Source organism: Somniosus microcephalus, chromosome 11 (genome assembly GCF_052327205.1).
Source record: "Somniosus microcephalus isolate GS21.2 chromosome 11, FLI_Smic_1.0, whole genome shotgun sequence".
In the NCBI taxonomy this organism is placed as follows: Eukaryota; Metazoa; Chordata; class Chondrichthyes; order Squaliformes; family Somniosidae; genus Somniosus; species Somniosus microcephalus.
In genome coordinates, this window is record NC_140997.1 from 185,242,801 (window position 1) to 185,257,687 (window position 14,887).

Consider the following 14,887-nt stretch of genomic DNA (forward strand, 5'->3'; position numbering starts at 1 on the left):
TGTGCCACTTCCAGCTGCTGTCACTGGAAGATTAATTTAATCATCTATCATTTATCTAAGACAGAAAAGATAACTGTCATTTAGTAACTTGGAAAATGTAATTTCAGTTTGTATAAATATGGTATAATTTATTCAAAATTACAATAATCTATATTGTTATTGTATATTGTCTCTTCATTATGACTATTTTGCATATTTTCAATGACTCACTCATTGCCATTTTTATAGCAACAGACTTGTACTTTGCACAGACGCTTGAAGGACGATCAGTTCCATTTGCCACAGCTGGAGATTGTTACAGTGCTGCCAGATGTCCACAGGTGACTTAGTTACTTAGCTACTAAATATGGTAATATTATAAAAAGTCACAAAATGTACATTAAAAAAGCAACAAATGAGAAAGCAGAAAAATAAATGCTGTTGGTCTAGCATGAATAACAGTGTGTACACAAAAGTCTTGTATCATCCACACATATACAAACCAGAATTAATGAGGTCCATGTCTTCAATTTATTCTCTTGTCTATTTTTGTGAGTGATTTGGCTACATATTTAAAGTGCAACAATTGATCATGATGTGAATTATAATTTAGCAGTTGAAGTGGAATTTACCAAATTATAGAAAAATCTGATTGTTCTGACATAAGAGTGTAATTTACAGGGCTATAATTTAGGTAGCTAAAGTGCAGGCTATGCATTATAAACAAGATGTCTGTATTTGAAATTGTAAAATGAACAGAAAATAAACATTAATAATTTAAAGCACTAACCTGGAAACAAAACATGAGAACTGTAAAGCTAGCAAAATATTTTCTGAAGAATACTGGTCCATTTGCTAAACTGCTTTTTTGACCCTGATTTTGTTATAGCATATAGATATACAGTTATTTCCCTGTAGGTATATCAATAGTTCTAAAATACATGTTAAATTAGAAGAGGTGTTTTATTATCATTCCTTTAAGGATTTAAATTAATCTTTGGAATATCAGGATATCTTTGTAATATGATGCATCGATCAGGAATCAAATAGCTTGTAAGAACACATTATCACTGCCACAAAATTAATTAAACTTCCTTTCAATTAGTGCACAAAGAGAATAGAAGAGAGTACTGTTATAAAACTGTACATTTTGCTAATTTCCACAAAATATTTCAACAGTAAAGCAGATATTTCCAAGATTATTTCTGCCTTTATTACAATATATTCATTAAGGCTCAGATTTAATTGATATAAATCTTAGTGTCACTACAGGCTTATCAAATTGTATTTCTGCAATCATGAGTGACCTTAATGTTGCATGGAGAAATCATTTTTTGCCTGTTCTGTATGGCAGTGCATGTGAGATCTCACTAGGAACAGGAATATAGGAACAGGAGTAGGCCATTCAGCCGCTCGAGCCTGTTCCGACATTTAAATAGATCATGGCTGATCTGTATCTTAATTCCATCTATCCGCCTTGGTTCAGTAACCCTTAATACCCTTGCCTAACAAATACCTAACAATCTCAGTTTTGAAATTTTCAATTGACCTAGCCTCAACAGCTATTTGGGGGAAGAGAGTTCCAGACTTCCACTACCAATTGTGTGAAGAAGTGCTTCCTGACATCACCCCTAAATTGCCTAACTCTAATTTTAAGGCTATGCACCTTTGTTCTAGATCCGCCACCCCCCCCCCATCCCCACCCCCACCCCCAGAGGAAAGAACAATGGGACATAACCTAAAAATGAGATAAAGTAACCACTAGAATGAGAAAAATCCAATTATAAAAGGCAGGAGAAAGATGAGAACAAGCCATATAAATATATTTTAAGGAACAGCCAGAACCAGAACAAGAAATAAGTATTAGTACAACCTCATGAGGGAAGACCAAATAATGCTGGGGATGGAGAAAGGAAAGAAAGAACCTGAGAGACATCCTTCACTAGAGTTCTTTTTGGACGTTTTAAATTGAACTACCCTAACTGGAGGTTTGCAGGGAAGCAATGCTAAAAGCTTGTTCTGGAAGATCCAAAGGAAAAGAAGAAATTTTATAATACACAAATTAGCCAGAGGACGAGAGCGTGAAATTCTTGTATGCACAGTACAAGAACTCACACAAATTTTTATTCATTTTGGAATAAGAGTTGGAATAAATGGCTCTTTTTCCGAGTGGCAGGCAGTGACTAGTGGGGTACCACAGTGGTCGGTCCTGGGACCCCAGCTATTCACAATATATATAAATGATCTAGACGAGGGAACTAGATGTAATATCTCCAAGTTTGCAGACGACACAAAGCTAGGTGGGCGTGTGTGCTGTGAGGAGGATGCAGAGAAACTCCAGTATGATTTGGACAGGTTGGGTGATTGGGAAGAAGCATGCCAGATGCAGTATAATGTGGATAAATGCGAGGTTATCCACTTTGGTGGCAAAAACAGGAAGGCAGATTATTATCTGAATGGCAATAGATTGGGAGAAGGGGAAGTGCAACGAGACCTGGGTGTCCTTGTGCACCAGTCGCTGAAGGTAAGCATGCAGGTGCAGCAGGCGGTTAAGAAGGCAAATGGTATGTTGGCCTTCGTAGCGAGAGGGTTCGAGTACAAGAACAAGGATGTCTTGCTGCAGTTGTACAGGGCCTTGGTGAGACCACACCTTGAGTATTGTGTGCAGTTTTGGTCGCCTTATCTGAGGAACGATGTTCTTGCCATGGAGGGAGTGCAGCGAAGATTCACCAGACTGATACTTGGGATGGCAGGAATGACGTATGAGGAGCGATTGGGTCAATTGGGCTTATACTCGCTGGAGTTTAGAAGAATGAGAGGGGATCTCAATGAAACTTATAAAATTCTAACAGGACCAGACAGACTGGATGCAGGAAGGATGTTCCTGATGGCCGGGGAGTCCAGAACCAGGGGTCACAGTCTAAGGATAAGGGGTAAGCCATTTAGGACAGAGATGAGGAGGAATTTCTTCACCCAGAGAATGGTGAACCTGTGGAATTCTCTACCACAGAAGGCAGTTGAGGCCAATTCATTAAATATATTCAAGAAGGAGTTGGATATATTTCTTAAGGCTAATGGGATCAAGGGGTATGGGGAGAAAGCAGGGACCGGGTACTGAATTTGGATGATCAGCCATGATCTCATTGAATGGCGGAGCAGGCTCGAGGGGCTGAATGGCCTACTCCTGCTCCTAGCTTCTATGTTTGTATGTTTCTATATTTTCGGGATGTAGGCATCAATGACAAGGGCAGCATTTATTGCACATCCCTAGTAGCTCTGCGATGGTGGTGGTGCCTTCTTCAACCACTGTAGTGGTTTCATACAACTGAGTGGCTTGCTCGGCCACCTCAGAGGACAGTTAATAGTCAATCATATTGGTGTGAGACTAGAAACACATATAGGCCAGACCAGGTAGGATGACAGGCTTCCTACTCTAAAGCACATTAGTGAACCAGTTGAGTTTCTACGACAGCCTCATGGTGACTTTTACTTATACCAGCTTTTTATTTCCAGATTTTTAAAACTGAATTATAATTCTCAAACTGCCCTGTGAGGATTTGAACTTACCTGCTCTGGATTTTTAGTCCACGTATCCAGTAAAATAATCATTTCACTACCCTGTAATGTTCTTATGAATAATTACAGTAATGTTGCATTATCAGACTGCTGCATAAAAAACAGTATTATTGTCATTAAAACATAACTTCTCCAACAAAAGTGTAAGTAAAAGTCGACACTGCCCTGTGCTGAGTATATCCCAGTGACTGTAATAAAATCTTTTTGAAGTTCATTAATGCACATCAAAATTTAAAAGACTTCACATCACAATTTTATTTAAATCGTAAATTCATTTTGAAGAATTTTCTCTCATCCCACCAGTTTAGGCTGCATCATTTGTGAACATTATATTGTGGTACTATTTTACATGCTATACCTTGGATTCCTGCTTTAACCAAATGGGTTAATAATAACAGGAAGCTTTTAACAATATAGCAAAGATGTATTTTGTATAATATGTTAGTACTTTCACTGTGTAATATTTTTAACATAATCAGAATGTGCTTAATGATCTGTAAATTCCAATGCTCTATGCAAAATTAAAATAACTAAATCAGTTTAAATTACTTTGCATGTAAATAAGCTCTGATAAATTGTTCATGACGCTCATTTCTGTGCAAATATGTTAATTATTTGTTTAGTGAAAGATGCTCACTTAATTATATTAGACATTCAAAATAAGAGTGTGTATAGTAGTGCAGATACATAAATCTTAACTTGCAGGTATTAGCTGACAGTATTTATCTGAACCTTATTTTACAATCTATTTGCAAGCACAACAGCAGTGCCCTCTACAGATAGTTCTGAAACAATGCAGTTAAATACCTGCCACGTGTTTAAAATTACAAATATAATCAATACAATTTCTGAATCATGTACCTCATTAACACAGAATACTTAATTAATTATAACCACACTACAACACAGATTCAAAATTGTTGTATTACATTAAAATAAGTACGAAATTTACTATGTAAAATGTTGTATTAATCATTATTCTATGTGCTGAACCTAGATAAAATAGTAGTTAAGCATACAAATGCAAAATATTAAATCTTTACTAATAAACTAATTGCATTTTGTTACCATTGTCTACCATCTATAAGTAAATTCATGGGGAAATATAAAATGAGAAAGACTATTTGTATTAATCTGTGATTTTTTTTGTTCATTTTTATCCACTAGATCTTATTTTTAATTGCAGGTGTGGTGAAATAATATCCTGCATATTGACATGAGAGACATGTTGAAATCAAACTTTCATTGGTTTTAGATGTGACAATGGACTAGTTTTATTTTATGCTTATTCAAAATCTAATGGTCTAATGTGATTTTTCTTTAAACTCCTATTAATGTGGATATCTTATAATAAATGAAGGACATTCTTTTCAGGGTCAGTTTAGCATTAATCTTTCTGGAACAGGACTCCAAGTGTCTGAATCAACAAGGTGGATTTCGCAGGGAAATTATGCTGTTGTAGAAATACAACGATTGCTGGTAAGAATCTAATGGAAAATGTGGTTGAATATTATTTGGCAAAATGTCATTGTACTTAGGTTAAATGTTATTTGATGAAAATGTAGTACACAAAAAAATAGTTGTACCTAAATTAAATGTTATCTGGTACGTTGCTTGTACCAGATGGCATTTATGGGTACAACTTTTTTTGTATGATATATAGCTAGCAATGCTTCAGTATTGCTAGTAATAATAATATATGTGGCTAGTAATTTTCCAGTATAAACCAGTAAAAGACTCATCTCCTAAGTTCCTCAATCTTATCCAAAGAGACTGTATTTTGGTACAAGTTAGGCAGTTCTTCAGTTGGAGGAAAGGAAAGATGGAGACTGAGTCACCCAGGCTGCTGTCATGTACAACCTAAATCCAGCCTTAAGAATATAATTGGCAGAGACCTCAGAGCACTCTCTGCTGGCAACTACTTCATGGGGGGATAGTTTTAACCCAACCCGCTTGGCGGCAACCTGGCAGGATTGAATCGGCTGCTCGTTTTACACCCTGAGCGATTTTACTTTCCATTGACTTCAAAGGAGTTACGTTAAAAAAAAAGTCAAGTAGGCACAATTAGTCTTTCAAAATTCTACATCTGCAGTATTTTGCTTTAGTCTTTTGTGTTGCTCTACATAGAACCATAAAAGTTTACAGGACAGAAGGAGGTCATTTCACCCATCAATCTGTGTCAGGTCTTTGCTACATCAATCCAAAACTAAACCCACTGCCGTAGCACTTTATCTTTAAATGTTTATCTACTTTTCCCTTAAAAGGTACAATGGTCTCTGCTTCAATTGCTTCCTGTGGCAAAGCTCCAACAACCTTCTGCATAAAGAAATTTCTCCTAACCTTTCTCATCACTTTGTTAGTGACAATTTTAAATTAATGACTCCTCGTCACTGACGTCACAACCACAGGAAATAATCTTTCCTTTATCAAAACCCTTAAGAAGTTTAAACATCTCTTCTTAGCCTTCTATTCCTCAGTAGAAATAGTCCCAGTATCTCAAGTCTCTGCTCATAACTATAGTTTTCATCCCTCACAACATCTGGCGAATCTACTCTATATCCTCTCTATGGGTTTAATATCCTTTCTGTAATAGAGCATCCAAAACTTAATAATAATAATAATAATTTTATTGTCATTGTTAGTGCACAAGTGCAGTACAACGAAATGTAGGCTTGCGGCTCCCGAGAGTGTACATTTAGATTAAGACATTTAAACATTCAACATACATTTGGCTTGTAATACATTAACATAAACATAACCATAATAAAGTGCATTGGCAGATGTGCAGGCTTTAGAGTTTATTTGTGGAGTTCAGTAGGCTGACAGCCCTGGGAAAGAAGCTGTTCCTAAATCTGGTCGTACGGGTGCGAATGCATCTGTTGCGTCTCCCAGATGGCAGGAGGGCGAACAGACTGTGGCTGGGGTGGGTAGGGTCTTTGATGATGGACCGTGACCTCCGTAAACAGCGTTTCTGGTATATGTGCTCTATGGTCGGTAGCCGGGTGCCGGTAATGCATTGGGCAGTTTTGACTACCCGCTGCAGGGCTTTCCGGTCATAGTAGCTACAGCTGCCATACCATACTGTGATACAGTTCGTCAGGATGCTCTCTATTGTGCAGCGGTAAAAGTTAGAGAGGATCAGGGGTGACAGGTTACATCCCTTCAGCCTCCTTAGGAAATATAGGCGCTGCTGGGCCTTCTTCACCAGAGAGGAGGTATTGAGGGACCAGGAGAGGTCTTCCGTGATGTGGACTCTGAGGAACTTAAAGCTGTCCACCCTTTCCACCACAGCCCCATTGATGTGGATGGGGGTGTGACTTCCGCCTTTAGACTTCCTGAAGTCCACAATGATTTCTTTGGTTTTCTTGATGTTAAGGGCCAGGTTGTTATCGGCGCACCACTTCACGAGATGCTGGACCTCCTCCCTGTAGGCTGACTCATCGTTGTTGGTGATCTGGCCTACTACCGTGGTATCATCCGCAAACTTGATGATGGTGTTGGAACCATGAGCAGAGACTTGAGATACTGGGGCTATTTCTACTGAGGAATAGAAGGCTAAGAAGATATGTTTAAACTTCTTAAGGGTTTTGATAAAGGAAAGATTATTCCCTCTGGTTGGGACGTCAGTGACGAGGGGTCATTAATTTAAAATTGTCACGAACAAAGTGATGAGAAAGGTTAGGAGAAATTTCTTTACGCAGAAGGTTGTTGGAGGTGCTAATGTTGCTCAACTTTTTTTTAAAAATTAAGTTTTGCGCTCTAGGAAGGAAGTGGAGCACTAAAGCAAGCGCTCCACTTCATTTCTGGAGCGCAACAGGCAGTAGGCAGGGCGGTAGGTGTGCAGCGCTGCATAATGGGTTGTGCAGCGCTTCCGTGTTGGAAGGCTCCTGTTGTGTATGTACCTTTAAGAGAAGAACTGATTCTATACTGCAGTACCGGCAGTGACCACCCCTGTATATAAAGCCATAGCAGGCTTCTGTACGTCAGTCTTAAGTTACCCTCTGTTCAGCTGCAAGCACGAGCAGAGGGAGCAGCCAGACTTTGGAGAGTGGATTAAAGTGGTGGTCCCCTGACCAGGAAGAGGAGGAGAACGTTGGACCACCACCACCAACTCCACCATCATTACATCAACTGAGGTGCCTGGAGAGAGAGGACAGAGGAGGAGAAGGAGAAAGGAGGCCTACATCAACATCAACCAGGGGAGAGGCCTTTCTATCACTGCCTCCCCAATTTGGCCTCCACTTCAGGAGAGGGAGAGAGGGGAGAGAAACCAACTGCTTGAAAGGAGGGAAGGAAACTTCATCCGGAACATCTACAGGTGGGTGTTATTTGGGGCACTCTCCCAAGACTTTGTATTTTAGGTGGGGGGAGAAAAGAAGAAGCAAGGCCGGATCATCAAGGGGTGTAGTGTGTGTGCTCTTGTTAAAAGCTAGGCCACACACACCACTAATTAGCATCCCTTCTATTGCCTGCCCTGGGAGAGCTTGGAGCTGCCCAAGGTGAAGTCCTTAATTTAATTTAATTACCTCGTTAAGACCTGTTGCAGGACTAAGCTTGGGCTTCTCCAGCTTTTCCAGGTGAAGACGTCTTCTCCCCCTGCCAGAAGACCACCATCACCAAAGACTTTTTCCATCGGAGAGTGCAACCCTGCCTACACCCACCCACCATCCTGAGTGGCAACACTGCCCTTTGCGGCCTCCCTCCTTCCCACCCCCCCCACCTCTCTCTCTCTCTCTCTTTGTCTCTCTCTGCCTGTCTTTCTAAGGCACCTTAGTTTCATCTATTTTATTAATTGCCAATTGAAGCAGAGGGGCGAGGGCTCCTCTCCCAATTTAAATCAATAAGGAGAGAGGTGTGTCCTCATTTTAATCAGCTCCCTCTGCTCAATAGAGGACAAAAAAATATATATATACACCGAGGCCATTAACACCTTCAGGCCTGTGACTTGGGGTGAGTGTAGCCCTTAAAAAAAAGCACCCCAGAATGGCGACTGCATCTTCGCCGGTGGCGGGGCCAGCCGGGACCTATGCGAGAGTGGTAGCCACAGCCACAGCTGCTCCCGCTGTTCCTGCTGCCCCGTCACCTTTTCGATTAATAACGAAAAAGCTTGGGGTGAAGAGCTACACTCACCCCACTATGACCATCGAGGCCTGCGTCAAGGCCATGGCTGGGGTTGTCGGCCCCTCAGCCATCGTCGCGGCCTCGAAAATGTATGGGAAGGCTGTGTTCTTCCTGGGGTCGGAGCGGGCGGTGTCCCTGGCTGTCGCCAAGGGGCTCACCGTGGGCGGGACCTTCCTGCCGGTGGATCCTCTCGAGGCCACCGCGCAGAGGATCATTATTTCCAACGTCCCGCCCTATGTTCCTGGTGAGCTCCTCCTTCCCCATTTGCGACAACTTGGGGAGGTGAGGTCGGGGATCACGCCCATCCCGCTCGGCTTCCGGGAGGCCAGCCTTCGCCACGTCTTCTCCTTCCGGCGCCAGCTGTTTATCCAGCTGGCGCGGGAGGAGGACACTGAAGGGGCGTTCGTCGTCCTCCACGAGGGGACCGCCTACCGCGCCTTTTGGACGTCGGACGGTGTGAGGTGCCATGCCTGCAGGGAGGTGGGGCACATCAGGAGGAACTGCCCTGCCTCCAAGGCCACCGGATCATCTCGTGCGGCCGAGGCTGGCGCCGCTGCCGCCGCCCTTCCCCCCGGATCTGCCCGCGCGTCAAGTACGTCTGATGCGCGGTTGACGTCGGGGGCCGATGCCACCAAGGCCTCCGGCGGGGGGGAGGGAGCGTGTCCGGCCGGAAAGAAGGCGCGGGGAAAAAAGAAGCACCTTGGGGCAGGCCCCCCCGTGGATGGTGAGCCCTTGCCCCTTGAGCCCCTTACACCCGCGCTCCTCGCGGAGTTGATCAGGGCAGATGTGAGCGGGAGGGGCCCCGTGCCCGAGCCTGTGGCCGCAACCGCCGCAGCGGTAATGCCAATACCTGCGGCCGGGCTCGGGCCCGAGGAACCCGACAAACCTGCTCCGCCGGAGGGAGTCGAGGAGGAGGCCTTTGCAGACATGGAGGTCTCCCTCGCTCCCTCCGTGCTAAAAAGAAGGCGCGACCCCCTGGATGAGGAGGAGGACCGGGAGGAGGAAGGTCCCTCCGAGCAGGGGGAGTCGTCGCCCGCCGCGGGTACTGCGCCCCCCCCGCCCCCCCAGCGCTGTCGTCATCACCAGCGATCGGCAGGGGTCGCCTGTCCCTCGGGAGGCTGAGGCAGATGTGTCTGTCCAGCACGTGCCTCCCGGGGATGGGGATGAGACCCTGCCCGTGGGGGGGGTTGCAGAACAACCCGCGGCAGTAATTGAAGTTGACCTTTTATCGGTGTCGTTACCACTCGCCGGGTCGGGCAGCCTGGGGGCTGGGTCGGGCGAGCTCGAGGACAATGAGCTCGCCCAATGCGACCCGGACGTCTCCCCGGGGATGCTCGTCCTGGTAGAGCTTTTAATTCAAAACCCCCCGTCCGCTGGGTCGGAGGTTGGTGGCGGGGAGGAGGATGGCCCCCTGGCTGCGTCTCTGGTGCCGGACGTACTGGAGGAGCTGGAAATTGTTCTCTCCCCGGTTTCTCCGGTCGTTCCGGCGTCTGAGGCGGAGGGGAGCTCTGAACCGCCGCCGTCTTCTGGCCCGGCACCCCTAGAGGAGCCCAGGGAGAAATCCTCTGCCGCCGATCCTGGGGGTGGGATCCGGGCGGAGGCGGGGCTGGCTGGCGCGGCCGAGTCGTTCGCTTCGCACTGCGCGGCGGACGGGTCGGCCGCTGGTGACGACCCCCTGGAGGAGGATGGGGACTCGGTGATGGGCACGGAGGACGATTCGGACTCCAGCGCCGACGTGGCGATGGATGACCTCGTGCCCCTTGCCAAGTCTCCCCTCATTTCCGTAAGGGAACTCCGGGATTTTATGGCCACGTGCCTGGGTCAGCGCAATAAGGTCCGGCTGGCCCTCGACAGGTGGTCGGAGCTGGCGCTGCTCATCGATTCCGTCCGCGCCGCCGTTAAGATCTTGGGCGCGGACGAGGGTGTGAACCCGCTCGAGCTGCGTCGGCTCACAACGTTTCTCACTGGGCTGCTGAGGAAGTGGCGGCGGACCAGCGGCTGCGCTTCCTCGCCCCGTTAGGTGTAGGTAGAGGTTGCACTATGCTTCTGACATGAAGATAACCATAGCCAGCCTCAACATCAACGGCAGCAGGGAGGCGCGCCGCAGATTCAATAACTTCTCGGTCCTTCGGGACGGGAAGTATGCGGTGTGCTTCCTGCAAGAAACCCACACCGTTCCGGGAGACGAAGCCACGTGGCTCCTGGAGTGGCAAGGAGGGGTCAGCATGAGTCACCTCTCCAACAATTCCAGCGGGGTGGCTATCTTGCTGGCCCCGCATTTTCAGCCGGAGATCTTGGGGGTCAAGGAGCACGTGCCGGGCCGCTTGCTCCATGTCACTGTTCGCCTGGGGGGCGTGCCGCTCCATCTAGTGAACGTGTACGCCCCTCAGACCAGTGCGCAGCAAGTGCGCTTCTTCGAAGAAGTGTCCGCTCTCTTGGGCTCCATCGACTTGGGCGAGTGCGTCATCCTCGGGGGGGATTTTAACTGCACCCTCGAGGCGAGGGACCGTTCGGGTCCCCCGCGAAGCCCGGCGGCGATGGAGAAGTTGAGGGACCTGGTTGGGTCCTTCGACTTGGTGGACGTCTGGCGAAATCTCCACCCCGACTCCAGCGCCTTCACTAGCGTGAGGTCTGGGGGAGGAAGGTCCAGAATCGACCGCCTCTACATTTCCCGGGCGTTCGTCTCCTGCGTTCCGGCAGCTTCCATGCGGCCGGTGCCGTGCACGGACCACCACCTGGTGTGGGCGGAGCTCGCTCCGCTGCGCGCGCGGGGGGGGTCCGTGTACTGGCATTTTAACAACCTGCTGCTGGAGGACGCACGGTTCCGGGATTCGTTTCGTCGATTCTGGGCCGACTGGAGAAGGAAGCAGGGGGGCTTCCCCTCCTTGAGGCTATGGTGGGATGTGGGCAAGGCTCACATCCGTCTCTTCTGTCAGGAGTACGCGAAGGGGTCGACCAAGAGGCGGGAGGCCCGGGTCGGGCGGTTGGAGAAGGAGGTGCTCGACCTGGAGTCCCGTCTCGGTCAGGTCGTCGAGGACCCGGCCCTGCGGAAGGTGTACGAAGAGAAGAAGGGCGCGCTGAAGGACCTGCAGCTCGTCGGGTCCCGAGGCGCGTACGTGAGGTCGCGGATCCAGCTCCTGCGGGACCTGGACCGCGGCTCCCCCTTCTTCTACTCGCTGGAAAAAAGACGGGGGGTCCGTAAGCAGCTCTTGGGGCTGCTGGCCGACGACGGATCTCTGGTCTCGGATCCGGAGGGAATCAGCGCGGAGACCCGCGCCTATTACGGGGCTCTGTTCTCTCCGGATCCGTCCAGCGAGGATGCGCGCAGAGTTTTGTGGGAGGACCTGCCGAAGGTTGGCCCGGAGGGCGCCGAAAAATTGGACGCTCCGCTAAGTCTGGCGGAGCTGACCGGCGCCCTCCGCCAGCTCTCTAGGGGAAAGTCCCCGGGGCTGGACGGGCTGACCGTGGAGTTCCACAGGGCGTTCTGGGACGTCTTGGGGGGCGACTACGCGCGGGTCCTGGGGGAAAGTTTGGCGACCGGGGAGATGCCCCTCTCTTGGCGCAGGGCGGTCATTGTCCTGCTGCCTAAGAAGGGCGATCTCCGCCTCCTTAAGAACTGGCGCCCGGTCTCCCTCCTCAGCACGGACTATAAAATCTTTGCCAGGGCCATGTCTGCTCGCCTTGGCACCGTGCTGGCCCACATGATCCACCCCGACCAGTCCTACACGGTCCCGGGCCGGACCATCCACGATAACATCCATCTGGTCCGGGACCTGGTCCACCACTCCCAGAGGGCTGGTCTGTCGGTCGCCTTCCTTTCCCTGGATCAGGAGAAGGCGTTCGACAGGGTGGATCACGAGTATCTCTTCGGGACTCTGCGCGCATTCGGGTTCGGGACGCATTTCGTCGCCCGGATCCGACTTCTGTACGCCGCCGCGGAGTGTCTGATTAAAGTTAACGGGTCCTTGACGGCGCCCCTTCGCTTCGGGAGGGGGGTGCGTCAGGGATGCCCCATGTCCGGCCAGTTATATGCCATTTGCGTGGAGCCTTTCCTGCGCCTCTTGCGGAAGAGGTTGACGGGACTGGCTCTGCAAGGGCCGGGCGTGGAGGTGGTCCTCTCGGCTTACGCCGATGACGTGCTCCTCACGGTCACGGATCCCGCTGACTTGCGGAGGATGCGGGAATGCCAGCAGATTTACTCGGACGCATCCTCCGCCAAGATCAACTGGGAGAAATGTTCCGGACTCCTGGTGGGTCAGTGGCGGGTGGACTCCCTGCCGGAGGAGTTCAGGCCTTTCGCCTGGAGCACCACGCACCTCCTCTATTTGGGAGTCTACCTTAGCCCTGCCGAGGACGCTTGGCCGGCGAACTGGCAAGAGCTGGAGGCCAAAGTCACCGCTCGCCTAGGACGCTGGACAGGACTGCTCCGAGTGTTGTCCTACAGGGGTCGAGCGCTGGTCATAAACCAGCTGGTGGCCGCCATGTTGTGGTACCGGTTGGTCACTTTGATCCCTCCCCCTGCGTTTGTCGCCAAGATTCAGAAGAAGCTCATCGACTTCTTCTGGGACAAAAGGAAGCACTGGGTCTCTGCCGCGGTTCTGTGTCTCCCGCTTAGGGAGGGCGGTCAGGCGCTGGTGTGCCTTCGCACCCAGGCTGCGACTTTCCGTCTTCAGACGCTGCAGAGATACCTGTACGTCGAGAATCCTCCGAGATGGTGTGCGCTGGCGACGTTTTTCTTCCGCCAGCTGCATGGCCTCAATTACGACACGCAGCTCCTGTTTGCGAAAGTGGGCAGCAGGCGTGCCGGCCTGCGGGAGCTGCCTGTCTTCTACCAGGAACTACTATGGGTTTGGAACTACGTCGCTTCCAGGCGGAGCTCTCCCCCGTCAGGAGCGGCGGCTCTCCTTCGGGAGCCGCTGCTCAGGAATCCGCACCTCCACGAACACGGGTTCGGGCGGCTGGCGGAGGGTAGGGCTGTGGCTGGCAAGGTGACCAGAGTCGGGGACCTGCTCGATGGCGGAGGAGCGGGCTGGATGGCGCCGGAGGAGCTGGCGCGGCGCCTGTCCTGGGCCAACGTCCGGCTCGCGGTCGAAACCATCGAATCGGTAAAAGCGGCACTGGGCCCCGACTCCACTAGGTGTATCGAGGCGGCTCAAGCACGTGGGGCGATCCCGTCCGAGCTTACCCCCGTTCGGACGGAATTCCTCATCGGCGCCCGGCCCCGAAACTCCCCTCGGGAACCGGCGCCTCACAACTTGAGCCATCTCGAGGAAATACCCTCCGTGCCTTTTCATTCCGCGCGGAGGGGTTTCCTGTACGGGCTGCTCCTGCACACTCTCCACTTTGCCATCTTCGTCTACCGTCCGGACACGCCTTGGCGTGGCGTTTTGCCGACCGGCGGTAGCGGAGGTCCCCAATGGAGGGCTCTCTATGCGGGAGTCCTCCCTTGTTCCATCGGGGACTTGGCCTGGAGGGTGTTGCACGGAGCGGTCCCATGCAATAAGGTTTTAAGTAGGTTCACGGACTCCCAGGCCGCCTGCATTTTTTGCGGCCTGGAGGAGTCCGTGTTTCACGTTTATATGGATTGTGAGAGGTTGCAGCCCCTCTTTCACTACTTGAAGGGGCTGCTCCTCGATTTTTGGTTGCACTTCAGTCCCACGCTCTTGATCTACGGTCACCCGGTGCGGAGGGGAGCGGACAGGTTGGAGGACCTCCTTGTGGGCCTGCTCCTGGGCCTGGCTAAAAGAGCCATCAATTGGTCCAGGCAGCGGGCGGTCGAGGGGGTCGTCCAGCCGGATTGCCTGCATCTCTTCCGCGGCCATGTTCGCGCCCGGGTGGCCCTGGAGATGGAGCACGCGGTGTCCGCCGGTGCGCTTGAGTATTTCCGCGACCGGTGGGCGCCGCGGGGACTGGAGTGCATCATCAACACGGATAACCAAATTTTAATTTGATTTGTTAAGCTTTCGTTGAACTTTTGTTTATTTACAGTCGAATTGGTTTTTTTTGGGTCCAAATAAAAGAGTACCCTCTGTTCAGTAAATACCTGTTATTATTGTTCTCCTGCAGTCCGTGTATTATTTATACTCGGACACTACAGCTCCTTCCCTCCCTTAAAGGGAAGGTCCCCTTCCCTCCCTTAAAGGGAAGGGCCATCGCTGCAGGCTCTAAGAGGGAAACTTACCTCGTCCCCCGACGTAAGCCGTGATCAGAC

The 14,887-nt window shown here is 49.7% G+C and overlaps 1 protein-coding gene across 1 annotated transcript in view; it reads left to right on the forward strand.

The window, feature by feature from the left end:
* The window catches only part of adamts9 (ADAM metallopeptidase with thrombospondin type 1 motif, 9), a 360,757-nt gene that overhangs the window by 307,335 nt on the left and 38,535 nt on the right, over window positions 1-14,887 (forward strand). Inside the window, exons 37-38 of the mRNA XM_086001493.1 lie at window positions 229-320; window positions 4,930-5,034. Of these exons, the coding sequence (XP_085857619.1) occupies window positions 229-320; window positions 4,930-5,034 (197 nt within the window). The remainder of the gene's footprint in view (window positions 1-228; window positions 321-4,929; window positions 5,035-14,887) is intronic.